General features: G+C 42.5%; 1 protein-coding gene across 1 annotated transcript in view; it reads right to left on the minus strand.

Moving 5' to 3' along the window:
* The window catches only part of Dchs2 (dachsous cadherin-related 2), a 184,037-nt gene that overhangs the window by 6,126 nt on the left and 155,234 nt on the right, over positions 1–22,677 (minus strand). The window contains 4 exon segments of the mRNA XM_038347950.1: positions 1,444–1,574; positions 8,204–8,355; positions 10,569–10,780; positions 15,367–15,480. Of these exon segments, the coding sequence (XP_038203878.1) occupies positions 1,444–1,574; positions 8,204–8,355; positions 10,569–10,780; positions 15,367–15,480 (609 nt within the window).

Genomic DNA, 22,677 nt, shown 5'->3' on the forward strand with positions numbered 1-22,677 from the left:
GAGAGAACAAGGACATTACTCAAAGAATTTATTCAAATAATTAACTTTGCAAGCAGACCAGAGCTGAATAAAAATATTTAGGTACAGATGTACAGATGCAAGATTTAGTTCTTACTCGGGGGGGGGGGATTGAAAGAAAGAAAGAAAGAAAGAAAGAAAGAAAGAAAGAAAGAAAGAAAGAAAGATTTCTGTGATAATGTCAGGCATTGCTTTAAATTTCTCAAAATTAAAATTCTCAGGGTTAAGGGAAAGCAAAGTATTCCCAGTGCTAGTGAGGGAGGTGAATTTACTATTTACTAATGCACTATTACTCATAAAAAAACCCTCCTGAACACATGACATGCTCAGTGTCTCATACGCCACTGGGTTCCCTACCTAACCCACTGGTGAAAGGAACTTCATTTCTAAGAGTCTAGTCTGGTGCAGGTGGAAAGTCTCTGCCAAGACATCCATAACTTTTCCACTGCATATGGGATACATAGTTTCACTCTTCACTCCTGGGGAAGAGTTCTTGGTGAATACTAAGCTCTTATCCCAGTCAGTAGATTTCAATTCACGTAATTTGTTCTCATAATAGATTCACGCCAGTCGTGTGGATGTATTTTAGCAACAATTTATGGGTCCAGGAACAGGACACGGCCGTCAAATCGAATGAAGATATAAAAGTGAGCAATAAACGTGAAATATGTTTTGTTTGTAGAATATAATACTTATAGACGTCCCTGTGTGTAGAGGCTTCTATGGAAAGAGTTGGGATAATCTGTTTAGAAGACGGTAAGATGTTCAAACTGTTTCAGGAATGGCTTTGGTAGGAAAAGAGAAAGCAGAGGGACAGAGGTCACCGCCATGTCCAACTTTGAGTTGGCTTTACCAGTGCAGTCACTCACCGAGGGACAACATTGGGTTCCTAGACTAGGGAGTCATTGCACTTCAAAAGACTCAATCAGTCCAGCACGAAACCCATTGTGTTCAGTCTCAACCAGTGGTGTGGTACTCATGCTGAAGGCTGGGTTATGCTAGGGGAACGTTTTGACTCTGCACATTATCCTGTTAACTTCACTATTGCCACGAGCATCCTTCCAAGACCAACAAAGCGTGGGTCTAACAGCAAAGGTCAAGAGATTACTGCAAGCAGCAACAAGGGCTTCTGTGTGGAGTACATTCAGTGTCTCAGAAATAGCCCTCTGCACATGAGCACACCGCAAAGAATGATGGAGGTGAGGGACTCAGTCTCATGCCCATGTAAATGCAAATTCAAGTTTCATGATTTACATGCCACGACATTTGATATTTTCCTTATGGTCGTCCATTGTGTAGTCAATAAAATGGAGGGGAAATGATCTGGCTTGCCCAGCTGTGGAGAACCAGTGCTTGGTGCAACATCCGGTTATAAAATAAAATGCACACGTTAATTAAAAGTTGATCACAAATTGGCACACTTACTTTCTGCAATCTCTATCGCTTCCGAGGGGAGAAAGACGGGGGCGTTGTCATTTATGTCAATCACCTGTATCTCGACGAGGGTCGTAGCAGAAAGCCTGGGCATCCCTCCGTCTGTGGCTTGCACAATCAAGCTGTTTTGGAAAAGAATCAAGGAACGTTATGAGCCATCTAGGAAGTATAAAAAAACATAAATAGCAAATCTAGTTTAATTTTTTTATGTGAATTCACAGGCTTTTATTCCTCCCATGGCCTTTTCTAAATGGCATCATTTACAATTTGTCTCACAAGAATGGTAGCTTGAGATTTATGTATTTTTGACAAGCTTTGGGTACAAATGCCAGCAGACTGCCACATAATTTCTTGGAGACAGATTTTTGAAATTCTACTAGGAATAATCTAAGCAGTACAGGCACCCACGCTTGTGCCCATCTACTGCAGGGGATTGCTACCTATTTCCATCTAGTTGGATCATCAAAACATGCCGTCAAAATGATGGCTAGATATGGCTAGTTTTCAGATCCAAGTTTCAAACACTACAGACTTGGGAGAGCTTGCTGCCACGATGAAGGGCTGACTGGTTCGTGATGTGCTCAGACTGCAGAGAAACGGGTGGGTTCTGAAGGAACTCACACAATGCGATTTAATCTCCCTGGGCTGGGGCTACAGGGAATTGTTCTACCACCCAAGCTAGAGCAGCTGCTGCTGGCCCCAGCTACTCCCTTTCTCTTGCTCTTTTCTAGCATCCTCTAGTTGCAAGCTTGGTCAGATGATCTCCTCAGTGTCCCTTGGATTCGTATTTCAACTATTTTGTCCCTATTATCAGGGTCTCAGGTAAGAGTGATCAAACACCCTGCTGAAATCTAGGACCTAAGGGTTTCCCAGAACACGGAAAATTCAATGATTTCATGACCAGTGAAGCCTAGACAAGTTGGGACTTGAGATGTTTAGTACTAAATCCAGAAATGCACACAATTTCCTATACTAAACGTGAGCCTGTGCTAACCAGTCTCTGCACCCATTTACCCAAAATGCTGTTTATGGTTTGCATCCTTAGGGCTTAAGAGATGGTGTGGGGAAACTAACAGTGTAAACGTCCCTTGCAGAAGATCCAAGTTCAGTTCCCAACACTCACATCTTGTGGCTCACAACAACCTCTGATGTCATTTGGCCTCTGCAGGCACCGGCTCTCAGCCTCTCTCCCTGTCCCACAAGTACCTAATTAAAACAATTAGTAGTTTGAAAACCTAAACAGCTATCTAAACATCGCCTTGAATCTCCTTCTTAAGGACCTTCTTTATACTCCGATGCCCTCTTGATGCTCATATCTCCTCCAGTAAAGTCCCTTGACTCTCACGAGATCTGAAAGCCCTTCATGACCACAGCACAGTGCACATTTTTCTGCCATAAGAGTTATCTTTCTCATCAGAAAGATGTCTGTCTGTTCTGTGAGTTCGTATAAAACAGGTGGATGTCTTACTTTAATACTTTCTTTAATGAAGGTAGATGAAAGTTTCTGAAGTTTTTTTCCATGGTTAGAGGTTTATTCAATGGTAAAGTCAGAATTCAATCTCAGGTCTTGCTGAACTCAGAGTCTGTGCTCTTCCTAACGGGCCCCTTCCTCCCCATGCTGTATATAAATAGCACATAATCATAGGGTTTTTCTTTTTTCATTTTTTTCTCTAAGTGTTGGGTGTCCTATGACCAGAGCGTCTTTTCCTGTTCTCCCAGCATGGGAAGCTTCTCTCACCATAGTCCACTTCAAACGAGGCATTTGACCAGATTAGATCTCGCTTCATTTCCTTAAAACACTGACATTCTTGGCAGAAGATACTGAAAAAGTTTTCTTTCTACTTTATCTCATATGTCTACTGAGAATTTTCTATTTCTTCTGAATTTTTTTTTGAAAAATGAAAGTATCAGCTAATTCCAGAAATGGATATAAAAAATGTTAGGATTTCTGGTGAGAGATAGTTAAATGGCCTCTCGGGTCTGTCTCCTCTTCCCTGACTTCCACTGAGGGGACAGCTAGGACATTTAAAAATACGCAAGTCCCCAAGGCTAAACCAGGAAATGGGGAACACATTGGAAGTAGAAGAGATGGGAAGATACAAGATGCCATGGTGGATACAGGGAAGCGTGTGGGAGGCCAGAGATTAGAAGTAGCCAAAGACATAACACTAGAAATGACCTTCACCCCATCTACTAAATATGCTTGGTTTATTACTTGCTTTGCATTATAAATATGTATTAAATAGATCCATGTGTGTGTGTATTCATATGTTCCTGTCTATCTTATACAAAGTCTTTCTTCCATGATCATTAATCCTTTTTAGTCTTTTATTTGATGCGTTTGAAGCATCCCAGAGAAGTAAAGCAAAAGTTAGCCAACAAACAAGAAGTCTAACACCTCAAAGGGGCCAGTGTCTACTGAACACTCATCCAATAGGATCCATAGCAACAACCCAAAGTGGCAAACACCAAAACTAAAACAATAATTGAGATAAACAATGAAAGAAATGGGCAAAGGGAAGAAACACACAACGAAGTCGTGTCTGAGGAGAGAAAGAAAGGGTCCCTCATTCAGAAAGAACTTATTCAATTCAAGAAGAGACCCACATCAGAGACCATGAGGGATGAAATGGCTCAGCGAGAATAAACCTTTTCCCAGCAATCCTGACGAGGGGAGTTCAGTCCCTAGGACCCATAAGGTAGAGAGGGAAAACCCGCTATACGGGTGGTCCTCTCAGCTCCACTCTCATGCTATGGCACATGTACACGCAGCAAACACACACACACACACACACACACACATGTAAAAATTAATGTACAAAATTAAAAACAATATAATGATAAGCAAAAAGAAAATCCCAAACTGTTCTACAGAGAAAGGAGAAAATAGCATACAATAAAGGTTGCACAAGGTTTCAGAATCAAGCAGGTTTTAGAACATAAAATGGCAATGCCTTTCAAAGTCAGAAAGATATTTTTTAACCTCTATACCATCACACACACACATGCGCATGTGTGCACACATGCACACATGCATGCATAAGCACACATAGGTGTATATATGATTGACGGCCTTTGCAGATATACAAGGGCCCAGGGAATTTACTTCTATGGCAGAGGAGGTTCAGTCAACTCTTGGCTTTTGCTTCTCACAGTTTGAAGTTAATTTATTCATGGGGAGTTGGAGAAAGGCCCTTTTAAATATTAGGACTAATTTAAATGTTGGGAACATGACGCAAATAGGAAAAAGTTAAAAAACGTTTGATTTAATTGCTAACTAAGCTCCATTGAGTAAGAATTCTGTAACAGAAAACCTTCACAATTGGAAAGTTCTTAGTTCCCGGGACCTCCAGATTATCCGTATCTCTGAAATTATTGCAATCTCTGCAATCAGTGAGAGAACACAGGACAGCCACCTGTGGAGGGCAAGTGCTCCGTGCTTTAAATTACTGTGGCAGCAATGAGGCAAGAGAAGAATATTTATACATTAAGCATAATAATTTTAGCAATTACATTAAAATATTACAAAGCAATTTCCTAACTTCTAAGTTAGGATAAGATTTTAAACTTTTAAAAATACTGCTGAAGCAATATTTTGAAATATGGTAAATCAAAAAAAAAAAAAAGCAACAAGACGCTTAATCAACCTTTCAGAAAGGAAAGGGTTTTCGGGTGGTTAATTAGTCCAATCCTCCCAGTAACATATTTCATTCAATCCAGCCTTCAGTGGTTTAACCACACAAATATATTGTATTTTCCTCATGAAAATGAAAGTCTTGAATATTGACACAGTGTTTTGTACTTATTTTTTCCTTAATTCTGTAGCTCATATGGTAGAAACTGTGTGTCTGAGGTTCAGAAGCACCAAATTTGATTCTCAAACAGTACTGCAAACCCACAATAAGCCACCCGTTGTTACTTGCACTGTTAATCCATAAAATTCCTGCCTTAACTTCCTTACGCGAGGGTTACAAGAATTAAACTAAACACAGTAGTCACACCCTGCATCCATGTGTTGCTTTTTTTTTCAACGTTTTAATTATTCATGGCCAACCACCATCCAAAAGTATTAATGGAAAATTCTAGAAATAAACAAGCCATAAATTTTAAATAGCTACAATTTTTACTATGTTGGTGACACTTCACAGGACTGTACTCTTTCCTCCCAAGAATGTCAACTGCTTTTCTGTCCAGCGTATCTACACTATATGTATCACCCAACCATTGTTAACTTACTAGCTCTCTCAGTCACCTGCTGTAGAGCCCTGTTCTGTCCAGGTGATTCTTGAGTTAATTATTAGCTCCTTCAGATCACAGGGTTCGTGATACAAAGGAGCCCTCAGGGCACAAAACTAGGAAAGAGAGATTAATTCTGGTACTGTATGACAACACTGCATGGCATTTAGAAACAAAGTGATTTTGTGTGTGTGTGTGTGTGTGTGTGTGTGTGTGTGTGTGAATAATTCTTGAGAACCTCAGAACACACCCATCATGGATAAGGAGCAACTATTATAACACATGTTTAAGGCTTTTGGAGGGAAAACCACAAAAATATTATTACAACATAAACCAAACATAAACAAGAAAGACAAACTTCCTTTTACCACACGCTGATAAGTTCTCTCTGAAGACAAGCAATACAAAGAGCTTCTGAGAAGTGTTTTAAATAGGGGCATGTTCCTTTTCTCAGGTGGTCAAGCAGCATAAACACTAGGGTGCTCCTTGTTATTTCCTACACGCGCTCAAGGCAGGAAGCACGGGGAATACTTCAGTAATCTGTCCGGTTCTTGGTGTGCTGTCTGTGTGCATGCCTCTGCTTCAATCATGCACTTGGCAGCCTAGCTCCTCTACACACACACACACACATACACACCCCTCTCCAAACACACGTCAGCAACCTTGATACCCCTCCACACACATACACACACACATGCATTGGGCTACACATACATCCATCTCTAGACTATCTTTGTCTTCCCCGACAACAGACGAGCTCACCCAGTAGCTATACAGATATACTCACAGTGTACAATTTGAAGGGCTGATCCAGCCTGAACTGGTTTGGGGAGCTTGTTCCATAAGGCACAACTGTGTCTCCTCTACACTTTAAGGGAGAATCGGCTACTGACCACCTAATGCCTATGCATGTTTGGGCGTGCATAGGAGACAAATCAGATGTGCCATGGGAATGGGTATGCACAGTTCATAAATGTTATAGGATCTAATTTATCAGTCAAAGCTGAGAACCGCCCTCGCTATGCCCCTTTAGAAACCAAACCCTTCTTTTTCTTAAACCCCATAAGAAGAAGCTCTCAACAACAGTCACGGCCCTTGGGACCTCCCGTCACGGGGGAGGGGAGGGGGAGGGGGCTTCTCCCGTGCAATGCATTCTGCCCTTTTCCTCTTTTAATAAATTAATTAATTTTTATGTGTATTGGTGTTTTGCCAGTATGTATATCTGTATGAGAACCTTGGTTCCTGGAGTTACAGATGGTTGTGAGGTACCATGTGGACTCTGGGAACTGAACCCATTCAATTCAAGAGTACTAATGGCTCTTCCAGAGGATTTGGGTTCAATTCCCAAGAGCCATTAGTACTCCTAACCGCTGAGCCATCTCTCTAGCCCCTATTATTTTTTTAAATTATTTGTTTTATTTGTGTGGATATTTTCCCTGCATGTTTGTGCACCATTTGCATGCCCACTGCTCCCTCAGAGGCCGTAAGAGGATCTGGACCTGGACCACACCCAGCCCTAGCTCTAACCAGAGATACAGATACTCGTGAGCTTCCATCGGAGGATCTGGACCACCACCCAGCCCTAGCTCTAACCAGAGATACAGATGCTCGTGAGCTTCCATTGGAGGATCTGGACCACCACCCAGCCCTAGCTCTGAATCAGAGTTACAGATGCTCGTGAGCTTCCATCGGAGGGCTGGGAATGGAACTCAGGTTCTCTGCAAGAACAGCCTGTTCTCTTAACCACTGAGCTGTCCCCTCAGCCGTATTCTGACATTTTCTATGATTTGCTTTAAATAAGCTTGCCTGGGTACTTTTGCTACTATGTCAACTTTCATTTCGATTCTTTGAATAAGAGGCCCTAGATTCCTGCCCTGTCGCTGACCTGGTTTAGAAATCAGTTTCCGGGTGTTCTGTTCAAGGGCTGTGCCACCATTCTTTGAGGAATACCCATTTGTGGCCTTTTGGGGTTTCTCAGAATCCTTGGCTTTATTGAGTTACATGCTGTAAGAATCTGTATGGGAGTCTGGACTTTACCAACCCTGACTCCTACAGTCACTGAGCAAGCCCGCAGCAGAGATGCTCTTTGTGAAGGCTGGCATCCCTCAGACTCGAGACCACAATCTTTAATGGCAATGTCAGCTTTCAATAAGGTCCCTCTGCTAGACAAAGCCACAACAAGGGCCCTGGTGACAGGGCTGTGCTCTTCACACACAAAAAGAATGAAGAATTACAAAAGGCAAGCAATTCTCTTCTACTCTGTGGAACGGTGACACAGGCTTTGCAGAGGGCATTTCCACTCCGGGCACTGCACCCATGCTGTCTTTTGAACCTTGCTCCCTCGGTTCTTATGAGGATACATCAAGTTTCTGACCTAGTCCAGTCACATTTTCAAAACAGGAAATAATTTCTAAGACTGTTAGAATGTGCCAGAAGGTTGACTGTAGGGTATCAAAGGATTCATCGGGACAAAGCAAAGGATGAACTCTCCAATGAGAGAAAACCTTGAACGCACCTGTATGAGTGGGTAGACTCATAATCCAGGATAGAACCTGTTGTTATCACCCCGCTCAGCGCATCAATCTGGAAAGCTTCTGCTTGGTTGCCAGAGACAATGGAATACTCAATCAAGCTGTTCAATCCACCATCCGAGTCAGTAGCAAACACCTGTGAGAAATCAATTTTTCCATTAGAAAAGATTCAACCTGTAATATGATCCAAGCCTCCTTCTCAGAGAAATGCAGTAGGAAAGAGTACAGATTATCAAATGCATTGAAAAAAAACAGTGCTTAGCACAGCGGTTCTCAACCTTCCTAACGCTGCAGCAACCCTTTAATTCAGTCCCTTATGCAGTGGTGGTCCCCAGCCACAAAATTATTTTTGTTGATATAAACTTTATAACTGCAATTTGGTACCTGTTATAAACTGTAATGCAAATTTCTGTGTTTCCTGGTGGTCTTAGGCAACCCCTGTGAAAGGGTCACTCAACACCCAAAGGGGATTGGGACCTACAGGTTGAGAAACACTGGCTTTGAGTCATGCCAACAGACAGCTGACACTTGCATTTGACTTTAATGGTCTGGATAATGGGACAGAAAATGTTCTCACATTCATCTGAAAGATTTCCGGATGTCACTCACACGTCTCAAGCTATAAGTGTACAACTGGCGAGTTTTCTGGAGACTCCTAATAAGCTTGATTGGAAGCTTTCTAGTTCTGCCATGGGTTCACGCTGGCTCAAGAAAGAGGGCATGAATTACAGGAAACTCCATACACAGAATGGTGATTCTTCCCCTGAGCTTTCTTCTTCACTTTTGATTTTTGCATGTGTGTGTGGTGATCAGAAGTTGACATTAGATGTCTTCATTTACTTCTTTGGGCAGAATCTCTCCTTAGCCTGGAGTCCACCGAGTCAGCTAGTCTAGCGAGTCCACTAGCCTGGTTGCCCCATGAAGGCCCTGCCTTCCCTCTTCTGAGGATGGGGCAGCTGCCACACCTGTCTGCTTTGATGGGCTGCCTGGGGATTTGAGCTCCAGCTCTCACGCCTACAGCAAGTGCTTTCTCTAATGAGTCATTCCCCAGTCCTCATTCCCCTCTTATTGATTGATGTATTGTCTACAAAATAGGCCAACAAGAAACTTTTTTATATTATAATAAAGTTTTAACTCAAGGGGCCTTTGAAAAGTGAATCAAGTCCTAGATTTACCACCAAGAAATTATCCAATGGTTTATTTGATGAGTTTTCAAAGTAGTGCTAAGAATAGAATAAAGGTCTGTATCACTTCCCATAGAGATATATTGCAGGGTCTTCTGGGCTGACTTTCAATCACTAAACCTGTTGTATCACTGGAGTCAAGGTTTTAACAAGATGTTGAGTTAGTAAATTGTCTTAATCCATGCTTTCTGTATCTATTTCTGCTTGCATCCCTTGTCATCTCTTGGTCTCCTATATTGATTCCCTAGTTTTATTCCTAATTACTTCTCAGTTCAGTCTTCAGATTTCTGCCCAGGTTCTCAGAGGATGCTGAGGACCATGAGGAACACCTGGACCTTATCAGGAGGTAGTTCCAACTAGCTCGGTGGAACAGAAGGGCCACAGCAGTCTTGGAGATCACCAGGAAGAGGAACTAGTTTCCAAGCAAGAACAAAGAAGTCCGTTGTGGTCTCTTTTCCATCTTCCTCTCGGAGAGGCAGCTTTGCTTCTGCCTCTCTCCCCACTTCTCTGCTTCCCCCCCCCCATCTCTCTTCTTCCTTCTTTGCCCCCCTTCCCTCCACTGTGGAACACCCCCTTCCCTAATAAACAACCTTCCCACACACCAAAAAAAAAAAAAAAAAGAAGTCCGTTGTGTCCCCTGGGGTTGTGTATTTAAACATCTTACAGAGAGCAGACTTCTCCAAGTGGGTCTTAGCACATTAGCGTTATGGCAACACAGCTTCACTGGGGTAATTTCCCCAGAGTAGGTGTCAGACCAACAGCACCCTAGCAAACACAGGAACAGAAGTAACTCTGGGAGCCTCAGCCTGAGCTGTCACCATCAAGGGAATGAGCTCCACTGAGCCTCTGCCTTCACCTGGGATTCAAGACAGTTTTGTGACCTACAGAGTCTTTGCTAGCGCTCAGGGAGTCCCTGGGGAAGCCGGTGGCTGAGAAGTGAGCACAGGATCAATGAAGAAGAGTGGACAAGGAAATTCCAGACTTTCTGCAGTCTAAGGATTCATCAACCCATAAAACACTGAACATATCCTGGAGACTGAGAAAACTGGATTGCTTCTTAGTAAGAGGTCATAGGTACTCTGACATACATTGATTGATATCACACACACACACGCATGCACATGCATGCACACATGCACACGCATGCACGCACACTTTCTGTTACCTGTATGACATGAGCATTGTAGGGTTGGCCTTCAGCGATTGATGCTCTGTACACACTTTGTGTGAAGTGTGGGGCATTATCATTCATATCCTGGATGGAAACCGCTACTTTGGTGAAGGCTCTGTGCCCACTGCTCTCAGCAAAAATGATGAGCTGTGCTTCGCTCCTGACTTCAAAATCAAGGAATTTCGGCTCTTCCACAGTGAGTTCTCCTGGTTTTATTCCCAAGGTGGAAATATTAAAGAGAAATGATGATGTTGTTTTAAAATATCTCAAAACATTACTAACTCATGTGTCCTGACCATTATGGAAAAAGTTGGGATCTGTGGATATTTTCACATTTCCAACGTTGGTAGGCAACTGTCTATAACCTTGGAATTTTCTCTTAAATCATATTTACATTCATCTACATTTTGAACATTTCTTTTTTTAAAAAAATCCATCTATTCACTCACTGTGCATGCGAAGGCCAGAGAACAATTTTTGGAAGTTGCTTCTTGCCCTCGGCCGAGCTGAGGCGTGCATAGCCCCCTTATTCCTGCTGTTGTCCCATGCACTCCAGGCTCTCTGGCCCACAGACCTCTAGCAACATTCGGTCTCCACCTCCATTCTCACAGTAGGGGTGTTAGGACTGCAGATATAGATGGCCTCTTATGATGGTCTTGTGAACTGAGCTGGGGGCTATATGGGCTTGCACGGCTCATGCTTTTACTCCCTGAGCTGTCTCCTTGGCCCTCAAACATGTCTGAAATATACTTCCATATCCCTTGCTGCTCTTTTCCTGGAAATTGTTAGCATTTCCCTCCTTGGTCCCTGCATTAGCCACTTAACTGATCTCCCAAGGATCTGTTTCCACTCGGAACTAGTAAGGAAGCTGCCATTACTCTATATAGAACTTGTCAGTGGATATCCGCAGTGCGAGAAAGGTGAGTGGCTTTAACTGACAGGGATACGCTAGTTCAGACCCGTCCCTACCTCAGTCTTGGTTGTCATTTTCCACTTCCCTCTCTCAGCTGAGGATGCATCCATATTAAGCCTTCTGTGTTTGGACAACTGCATATTCTCTGCTTACCTTCTCCAGTCTGGCTCCTTTTCCTTGGTTGTGGACTATACTAGTAAGCATGCTCCCTGACCCTTGAACACCATATTCCCAGTACCTAGCTCATGGTATTCAGTACTCGGTACTTCAGTGCTTAGTACTTCTATACCCTCATAGAAAATACAGAACCAGGTTACAGAAATCAACCTTGGGGGACGATGTCACAGCTCAAGTTTCTTGCCCAAAATAAGAAAATCCTTTGTGTGATTTCTACTGTGTTTATCTGTTGTGGGATGGCGTGATAATAGTACAGGTCAATAAAAGAGCCCTGAAGAAGGCTAGAAATGGGGATTTCCAGGTACATGAAGGCACATGCATTACAATTCTGAAGAAATCTAGATTCTGTATAAGAACTTTACTACTACATTTAACAATTTTAAAAAAAATTACTGTGCATATATGTGTCCGTGTATCTGCACATGAATATGGCATCCACGCATCCACAAAGGACTGACTGAGATTGCTGTATCTCCTGGAGCTGGAGTTGCAGGCAGTTAGGAGAGGCCCGGGATGGGTGCTGGGACCCTAACTCCAAGGCCTCTGGAAGAGCAGTAGCACACGTTCTCAATTTCTGTGCCATCTCGACCTCTATCCCCTCTACTACCTAACTTAAAATGACAGAAATGCACTGTCATTTTTGACACCAGATTTGATCCATTACTTTCACAACCCACACTGCTTGACAATGTACAGTGTGACCCATCCCTCTTGACAGTATGTAGTATACAGATAGAGTGTGGCTCTCACTTGGGGCATTTTGTGATGGGCAGTAAGAGCGACCGTAATGAGTGCTTTTAATCCAAAGTGACTTGTAATTTATGCACAAAAGTAAACCTTTCGTTTGGAACTATGGATCAGAAGCTCATCTCATTTTTATCCTTAAGGAAAGTGACTGTATCTTTTGAGAGAGCAATTTTATTGATTAATCATTCATACTAGTTTTCCATTTTATAACTCATACATCCAGAAAATCTATGCTAACTACTCTTGTGCACAATTTTAATGATAATGTATCAAAAGCCACATGCTAATTTCCTTGATTTGGTCACTCTACAGTTTATACAAATTTCTGACTACAGTATAGGAAGGAGGAAACAGGAAGTAAGGGATGGAAGAAACTGACCAGAAAGGGAAGGGATCCAGGGTAGCTTCCTGATCCACTAAGGGCTTTTGTTTTGATTTGTTTTTGCTTTTTTGTTCTGATTGTTTGTTTGAGACAGGGTCTCTCTACCTAGCCTTGGAACTCATTACATCAGACCAGCCTGCCCTGAAACTCACAGAGATCCACCTGCCTCTGCCTCCTGAGTGCTGGGATTAAAGGTGTGTGCACCAAACCTGGCCTCCAGTAAGGTAGTATTTCTAGAGGTGTGGGGGCCCAAAAATGTGAGCCTGTTTACACCTTGACCAAAGGTCAGAGAGTTGTAACTTACCTCTCTTCCTTCAAGGTTATGGTGTTTGTACCTCAAAGATCCCACCTAGATTCAGAGAAGAGTTCTGCTCTCTTAGTCACGGTCAGCAGGTGTGGCTAATAGCTAGACCCTGTATTTCAGGAACAGAGATGTGGATCTGTTCCCACCTCAAAGGAAAGTTCAAGGATCCAACTAAGGTTCCAGTTCCCTAGAGGAGATAACACTGGATTCCACCCAGGAAGTGGTTTGCCTACAGAATGCTTTGGTCTAGAGTGTGGGTACGACTTGTTTTGTCCTCGCAACAGAATGTTTAACTATGGGTGTAGCCTGTGACCTTCAACGGGTCTATTTATTTTCTTGTCTCATGTTAATGCAGTTTTCTATCTTATTCCTACCTCTTGGGGTCAGGGTATCTTAAGCACTTGGAAATTAACCATAGGTAATTTCAGTGCTCACTGGAACTTCCTCTGGGCACCATGCTATGCTTTCTGTTACTGTTTTTTTTTTTTTTTTTTTTTGGTTTTTCGAGACAGGGTTTCCTCTGTTACTGTTTTCACACGCGTCTTCACACTCTTTACCTACAGTCCTAACCCCACGCCCCGACCCTGGCAAGTGGTATTTTTGTTCAGCTTGGTCCCTGACATAGAAGTAGGTGACAAATGAATGGGCTTTTAAATTTCGATTGTCTAGTATAAAATTACACGCCTTTTATAAACACATCTTACATGTATTTCAAAAATATTTAAGGTAAATTTCAACATAGCTAATTGCTTAGTCACAAAATATATTTCCCTGGGTAATCTCACTGATCCAACAACAGAGTTTATTTTTGTTTAGTAATGGAAATATGCAAGCCTTACTATTCTTCCCTTTTTTCTATATACATTTTATTTTATTTTATTTTTTTTTTATCCCAGGTGCTCACACAATAGAACCCCGAGGATTAAGTTGTGGTGATATTTGCTGCCCTGTCCTTGACCCTACCGTGGATGAAGAGATGAAAACCCCCAGCACATCTTACAAGAATATGCTGACTGAGGATCGGTGACCGAAAGTCACAGCACCGCCCTGGATGAGATGACACTTGCTCAGACAACACCTGCTTTTCCCGCAGTGCATTACATAGATTACATAAAGCAGCTGAGTTGTACAGAAATGCAGGAATTATCAGAAATATTCCTGTTGAGGTTTACCAGTGAGGCAATCGATAGCTGTCACTCTCTGTGCTTGTGTGATTGGTTGGTGCTCACTTACGGTGTAATAATAGTCTTACTGAAGCCGAGTTTAACACACACCCTGTTTGTATGTAGTTTCTTTAACAGCATAGAGAAACTTCTCATGAGTCCTTGAGCTTCCCTGTTGAGATGAGTGGTGAATTAGAGACCCTTCCAGTGAAAATTCCCCAAGGCCAGAGAGTGTATTTATTTTTAAATCAAATTACGTATCAATGATCTCCCTAATTTTATCTTCAATGTTACAAGCATGTGCGTAAATAAAAACCAATGCATCTCCAAAAACTCAAAAGGAAGGAAAGACAAGGTCTAATTTGGAAATAATAGGAACATAATTTTCACTGAGTTTATACACATAAACAAATACACAGTTTTTGGGTTTTTCAAAATTTTTCATGGGCTGCCATAAAGCAATTCTCATTTCCCTTAAAATTATTTATCTCTAACAATTTCAAACTTTTAGGCTTTTAATTTATCCTTTCACAGTTTCATATGTGTGTGTGTGTGTGTGTGTGTGTGTGTGTATACATAAGCTCAGATCGTATTCATCCTCAATTATTCTCTCCTACCCCCTCGACCTTGCTGCACCCCCTATGCCTAAAAAGTCTCCATCCTACTGTTATCAATTTTGTGAATCACTGACTTTTTAATTGGATTTTAATTCCATGGGCATATGTAGGGGTTACTGACTGGAGCAGAGACAACTTACCAGTGGCTCCACCCCTACAGAATAACTCGCCCTCCCACGGCCTCCAGCTCCCTGTGCAGGGCTAAGGCATGATGCAGGAACCCCTCCTCTGTCCATGGTGGATTACTGACAGGCCCAATCTTGTACAGGTCTTGTGGGGATGCTGCAGCAGTCGAGAGCTCACAAGTGCAACAACCACACCATGTCTAGGAGGCGGCAGCGTTTCAGCACCCTCCTTCCCATTCTTCTGCTCTTGTGTTCGTTCTGTCCCCTCTTCTGCCTTGAATCTTCCACATTTTTCCAAAGAACTATCAGTAGTACCAGTAGATTAAACAGGAAGTAGAGTCATCGTACAGTAGAGAGGGATTACCTGAGGTGGAGCCCAAGGAAAACACTCCATCTTCATTCCCGCTAAAAATTGAATATTTAATGGGGTCTGGAATTGATGCAGGAGCAGAAGCCTTTACAGTCACAACAGAAGTACCTGTAAAGTTAGGGTTTAAAGAAAGAGCATTAGAAGACTTCACAGAAGTTTGAGAGCCAACAGTGGGTATTATCTGCCTCCTCTTGTCTCACTAGCCAATTCCTGTGACAGTCGCTGTCTTCGTGAGCCTTGTCCCGTGTTGAGTACTGGATAGAGGAAAGACAGAGGAAAGCTCCATTGTTGCAGGAGTTCTGAACTGGAAGAAGACAGAAAGTGACCATCCCATGATGAGTTCTGGATGCAGGGACAAGGTAGAGAGGAGACCTCCATCTATACAGTAGCTATGAATTGGTAGAAGACAGACAATGATCCATGAAACAATATATGATCAAAGTATGTTTCAGATTGTCCAGACTTGCCTGGAAAGAGAGAACCTGGTCACTGATATAAAGCAGGCATGTTGGTTTTTGGGAGGGTGATGGAGAAGCAGAACCCCCTTTTAAAAGTGTGGTGTGTGAAGGATAAGCAGCCATGTAAGGTACTGGCAGGAAGGATTCTGGGAGGGCAGCAAAGGCTGGCAAAGGGCTTGGTTTGTTGAATCAGTCCGTTGAAGAAGAGATGTCAAAAGAAAGCATCAGAACATAGAAGGAGAGGATTTGGTTGCACTTATGTGGGGTTGTGGGTGCTAAGAAATAAAGGATTATGATATGCTTCCACAATGACAGTCAGCTGCTGTGTGGCGAACAGAACAAAAACTGAGTGGAGACCAACTCAGATAAGACTGCCCCCCCCCCCACATTCTTACATGTATGGTCCTCCTCCAAGTCCTTAAAATAAAATAAATAAATGTAATTTTTCTGAAAAGAATAGAGAACAAAAAAAGGTCTGGGAATTAACAGAATTTCCACCTAGAACCCCCTTAATACTTAACAGTCAAGTTGTGTTTATTTCTATAAACACCAAAGACCGTGAGATAATTTGAAAGATCAAAACTTCATTAAGAACTCACTTTGATAAGAGGCACAGATCCACAAAGCTAGGAAAATCCAGTTAGAATATACGGCTCTCCTTTTGTGTATATGCTATGGGGAGGGATGGTCTGGGAAACAAAACTGGGTTTCACACAAACAAGGCAAAGCATTCTGGGAACATTGAACTACACCCCCAGCTCCCTGACCTTGGTGATTCCCAACAGGGTATCTATCACTAAGTTACCAGGTTGACTCTGAAGTCTGCAGCTCTGTAGACCTTCTGACCCTTTGGCCTCAGACACCCTGGTGGCTGGGATTCACAGACCTCTACCATCAGGACAGACTGAATCACTCTTCATTAGAAACGTTACACTTAATAGAAACCCTGACAAAGTTTAAAACTCATTCATCTAGATTTCCAAACCACTGTCCTTTCCAAACCACTTGCAAAGTCATCCAGCAACAAAGAAACAAATAGAATAATGGTGGTAACATCAGGTTGCTACAAGTGTTAAGAATGCTCCAATTGCATCATAAACCGGTGCTTATTGTTCTACATGTCAAGAGACACATGGCTCCTGCACAATGCCTATGTTTTCTATAAACTGATGGGCATGCTCATGAATGTGCGTGCGCGTACACACACACACACTGCAGCATCCTTCATCTACAGTGTCAATCACAATTCTGTCCTTCCTTACACAACTTATTTTTCAATAGAGGAAATTTTATTGCAACTGTGTTGCCACATGTTCCTGAGGCTGTCAGTCAGAGACAAATTACTATGTAGGAAAGATGTCCAGTCCTTTCTGATGGCCTTTATTTCTCCTTGGGTGAGGATGGTTTTTTTTTTCCATGTCTAGTTATAAAAGAAAATGAGGACATTTCTTGTGCGTAAAAGAACAATGTTGAGTACAGAACTGGAAAATATCACTACCGCCCCTCTTATGTAGAAAAAAATCCCATTTTGTTGCAAATCAAATGTTTATAATGTCAAAAGGAATTGAAACCCAGAGAAATTTCATTCAACAAAAACTCTTCAAACTAGATGCTAAAGTCAGCAGAGAGCCACAAATGCTTATGTATTTTCTTTCTCTGGCAAAGTTTAAATCTGAAACATCACTAACAGAGAGGAACTGAGTAAAGGGCCCTTCCCAGATCCTGCAGACGCCCATATTTTTAATGTGCCTTTCTCTCTGGGCACACAGGGAAAACTTAAATCACCGTGCATAGCACATCAAGGTAGAAATGGCAAGCTATGAAAATTACCAAAGAACCTTCAGTTCCAATGAGGGAATAAAGAGAATAAAATATATATAATAACCTATCTTTTGCATTTTCAGACATTTATGAGGGGTAATTAAACAAAAAGTGTAATATATTTAATAGTCCTATTTTCCTCTTCTTTACATAACTTACATTAAAAAGCCCAATCCTACCCACAGCACCACTGCAGCTATGAACTTTCAATTTGGAAACACAAACATATAATTCTTTTGTTGTTGTTGTTGTTTTGTTTTTTGAGACAGGGTTTCTCTGTAGCTTTGGAGCCTGTCCTGAAACTAGCTCTTGTAGACCAGGCTGGTCTTGAACTCACAGAGATCCGCCTGCCTCTGCCTCCCGAGTGCTGGGATTAAAGGCGTGTGCTACCACTGCCGGGCTACAAATAAGTAATTCTTACAATTCTCATAATTGCTACATGAGTGCAAAGATCAATAATTATGACAATAACTAAGCAACTATGAAAAATTACATACAAATCTATGCATGAACGTTTTTGAGTACTGTTCATTATTCCTAAGCATATACATTATTCTTAAAAATACTATTGATGACTGACTTGAAACTGGCATTCCAAATGGTTCTTTTCTAAAGAACAGTTTTGTCAGCTTCAGTATTTTTTATTGGCAATTTCAATTGTTTGCTTTCAACATCTTGAGTGTGTTCTTTGGTTCCTTCTGATTTCTGTTGCCTCTGAGGAGAGGCCTCATTGTTCTGAGAGCCTTTGTGAGGACATATCCCTTGTCTCCTGGGACTCTGGAGTTCCTTGTTTTAGTGTTTACGGTCTGATTTTAATGGCTTTTCCATGAAGCCTTCTGGGTTCACCCTAGATCTGTTCTGTGAGCTTCTCACGTTCATCTTTCTAGTTCCATCTTTAGATTTGTAGAGTTCGTGACCATTATTTCTTTGAAGGGGTCCTCTGCATTTTGTCTTCTTTCTCTCTTCTTGCAAGTATTTAATAAATATATTGTTTCACTTGATGGTAACCCAAAAATTCTTTTGTAGGTTTCTAAATCCCTTTATCATTTTGTTCCTACTGACTGCCAAATAGCTCACCTTCAAGTCCACCAAGTTTCAGCTTGGTTGTTAAATTTCCCTGGTGAATTTTTCAATTCAGTTGTAGTATTCTTAAGCACTAAAGTTTCTGTTTAATTATGTTTTATTAATAACTCTTTATAGATAATCTAATTTTCTTTATGCATTGTAGTGGCATTTCAATTGTATTTTACTAAATAAAGACTCCCTGAAGATCTGAGAGTAAAACAATCCCACCGGTCAGCCTTACAGAGCAGGTTATAGTAACACATGCCTTTAGCCATAAACCCAGTAGTCACAATGACATGCACCTTTAATCCCAGTAGCCACGCTAGATGCCACAGAAACTTGGCAGTGCATACTTTTAATCACAGCAATGCAAGCCTTTAATCCCAGCCCTGGAGAGGATTATAAAATGAGAGGAAACAGATCTCAATACACAGTGTTTTTCTGAGATTCCGGGAGGCGGGATCGCCACTTCAGACTGAGGTTGAGGTAAGAGCCAGTGGTTGGCTGTTTTGCTTTTCAGATCTTCAAGTGGAAACCCAATTTCTGACCCTGAGTTTTTATTAATTGCGCTTCAATGCATACCTTACTGATTTTATTTAGTTGTCTATGTTTTCTTGGGGACACATTGATTGAATTTCTTTAGAATAATTACATGAACTCTTTATTTTATTCTTTTGTTTGTGCCGTATTTTTTGTGTGCCTTATGTTGTGTGGGGGGGGGATGTGTGTCTGAAAAGCAGCCACCGTTCCAGGTCTTCACTAAGTGGTTTCATACAGGAGGAGAGCATGGCCAATTCACACGGCTGAAGATTCTGGGAACTTCACGAACCTTTTCTGATGATGTCTTCTTTAGGTTTGTGCTTATAATTCCCCAATTAGAAAAGCCTGGAAGTTTGTTTGTCTTTTTCCCAGGAGCTTGTAATCTTGATTGTTCTATCTGGATGTTTGCTGGCATGCATGCTGAGCCATGATAAATTGGGGAAAGGGGCTTATCTGTGGTGAAATAAAATATTTTTTTTTATTATTTCAATGTGACTGTTCTTGCTTGGAGCTACAATTGGAAGCATCTCCCGGCTAGTTCTTGCTATGCTTTCATGTCATGTCTTACTCTTAAAACTAATGGTAATAGGGAATCTTTGGGCATTTCAAAACACACCAAACTGTCTTCTTAAAGGACAGAGGAAGTAGATATCGAAACATCTTCAGGAAATTGGGTATGGGGTGCTCAGAATAGAGTGTGATGCAGACGGTGACCGAACACGGTGATGGGCGTGGTCAACAGCAGGACGGGCGGGGGGTCCCCACAGTGGGTCAGCGTGATGCAGACGGTGACCGAACACGGTGATGGGCGTGGTCAACAGCAGGACGGGCGGGGGGTCCCCACAGTGGGTCAGCGTGATGCAGACGGTGACCGAACACGGTGATGGGCGTGGTCAACAGCAGGACGGGCAGGGGGTCCCCACAGTGGGTCAGTGTGTCTGGGGTAGAGTGACAACCCCATCTTTCAACAGCGACACAGCTACACAGTTGTTCACTACTAAACGGCAGTTTATCTCGTAGCAACTGATCTAGTATTTCTCATGGGCACCACTGTTGTTAAAGTCTGGATTTGAAGTGTCCAAGCCCTTTCATGTGGTAAAAGGTCAGTCTCCGATGCAGCAGGTTTGGGGGATGAGGAGTTTGGAAGGATTAGACCATGAATTAGTTTTGACTATTGCTTGGGGTGGGGTGGGGTGGGGTGGGGTTAGTAGAAATTGTAGGAGGTGGGACCTTATTGGATGAAAGAGATCGTTGTTCTTTGGACAGCTACATTTTGTCTGTGGCCTCCCCTCCTTCCTCCCCTCCCCTTCCCTGTTCCTTCTGCTCCTCCAGCTCCTCCCCCTCCTCCCTCCTCTCTCTCTCTCCTCATTCCCTCTCAATCACCATGAGTGATCAGCTTTGCTCTACCACACAGTCCCAACCCTGATATTCTGCCTCACCGTGGGGCCCAAAGTAATGGGGCCAAATGACCATGGACTGAAACCTCTATAATCATGAACCCAAATAAACTCCTCCATTTTCAGGTAGGTTTTGACGTTGTTGTCTGTTTCATGTACTTTGACTTGGGATTAACCCTCCTCATTGCCTAAACATTTTATCATTGCCCTTTGGCCTAGTTTTGCAAAGGTCCCACTGGACCAGGCAGTGGCTTTGCCAGCGTTCCAAAGGGACCTGTGCTTTTAGCTTTTCCTTTAAAAGGTTGATCTTCCTGGATTCTAGCCTCAAGGAGAGTGGCAACCCCAGCGCAAGGTTTTCTGAGGTGGCCTCTCTGCCACTCCTTCGTGCTCCAGAACCAGAGGGTGTCTCCCTTGTTTCCACACAGCAGACTTCCTTGTGAACCCTTTACTTATCGTTGGGACCACTTACTCTGTCTGTAAAAGACAGAATATGATTTCTTCGTATTTCCGCCGTATCAACCCTGATGCTTTCCACACTATGTGGATTCTGCTTGTAGGAAAAGCAGAGACAACATCCACAAAAGAAAACTATTGTGAGGACATATTAATATTGCTCAACTATAGCCCTGTTTCTTATCTTTTTAAAAGTGTGATGCTTCAGAACAGAGTTAGGCAAGACCAGCTCTTAAGAATCAACAACAACAACCTACTGTCTGCAGGGCAGAAACTCTGGGGGGTCAAGGAGCGAGGGAAGGAGCTTTTTAAACCCAAAGGAAAGGAAACTGGTGCACAGTGAAAGCACAGGAACCAACATAGCCTCACTAAAATCCAGCTTGGCAGAGCCAGGAAGGACGGATGGCACGCGGCACTCATCTTACACCCTGGTCTTAATTGGTGAGGACTGACAAGCAACTCCTTGGTTACAATTTGGCTGCCTGTGTCTTTATTCCTAGAAAGAAGAAACCTAGTCATGTCAACGTGGCTATTGCAATCCACACAGCAACTATTCTTTGTACATAGAACCCGGCACCATGATGGATGTGCGCATCTCTTTCACAGTCTGAGAAGTCTCACTCAATGAGGCTATCTTTGCTTTTTTTTTTTTTTTTTGTTTACTTGTTTTTGTTTTGGAGGCTTTGTTTGGTTGGTTGGTTTTGGGTTTTTGTTTTTGTTTGTTTGTTTGTTTGTTTTGAGACAGGGTTTCTCTGTGTAACAGACTTAACTGTGCTGGAACTCTTTTACACCAGGCTGGCCTTGATCTCAGAAAGATCCACCTGGCTCTGCCTCCCAAATGCAGGGATTAAAAGCACGCACCACCACCACCCAGCTGAGGCTACCTTTGCGTGATCAGGCTAGTTCAAAATCCCACCACAGGGGGCTGAGGAAGGTGGCTCTGTGGTTGAGAGCCCTTACTGTTCATGCTTGTTACCCCAGTTCCAGGGATCTGTCACCCTTTTCTAGACTCCACGGGCACACCCTGCACATATGTGGTGCAATATATACACACAGGCAAAATACCCATCCTCATAAAATAAAAATAAGAAATAATTCCAGCATGGATGAGGGAGGGGCTACTGAGGCTCCACCCCTAACTAAGAAGCTACTGGCAGTTAACGGCTGCTGAAGGCAGGGAGTCACTTATCTCTGGAGGGGGTGCCCCAGTGGATAACCTCATACCCAGGTATATATGGGCAGCATTAATTGCACGCAGTGGGTTAAAAGTAATAATGATAATAAAAGAAATTAAAATTTAAAAAGAGGACCTGAAGCTGGCAGGGTCCTGGGTGGAATAGACAGAGAAGTGAGGGGTGTGTAAGATCAGCATACACTGTATACATGTATGAAATTTTCAAAGAATAAATAAAAATGATCTTTTAAAATGAATAAAATAAAAATAAGGTAAGTAAGACCTGGAGCTTCTGTGCCTGAGACCCAGATGGGGCCTGGGATGCACTCAGAGAGATGAAAATGGCCTTGAGGCTTCATATACCTTGTGAGAGAACAAAACCTGGCCCAAGACTTCT

Source organism: Arvicola amphibius, chromosome 11, assembly GCF_903992535.2.
Source record: "Arvicola amphibius chromosome 11, mArvAmp1.2, whole genome shotgun sequence".
Taxonomy (NCBI): domain Eukaryota; kingdom Metazoa; phylum Chordata; class Mammalia; order Rodentia; family Cricetidae; genus Arvicola; species Arvicola amphibius.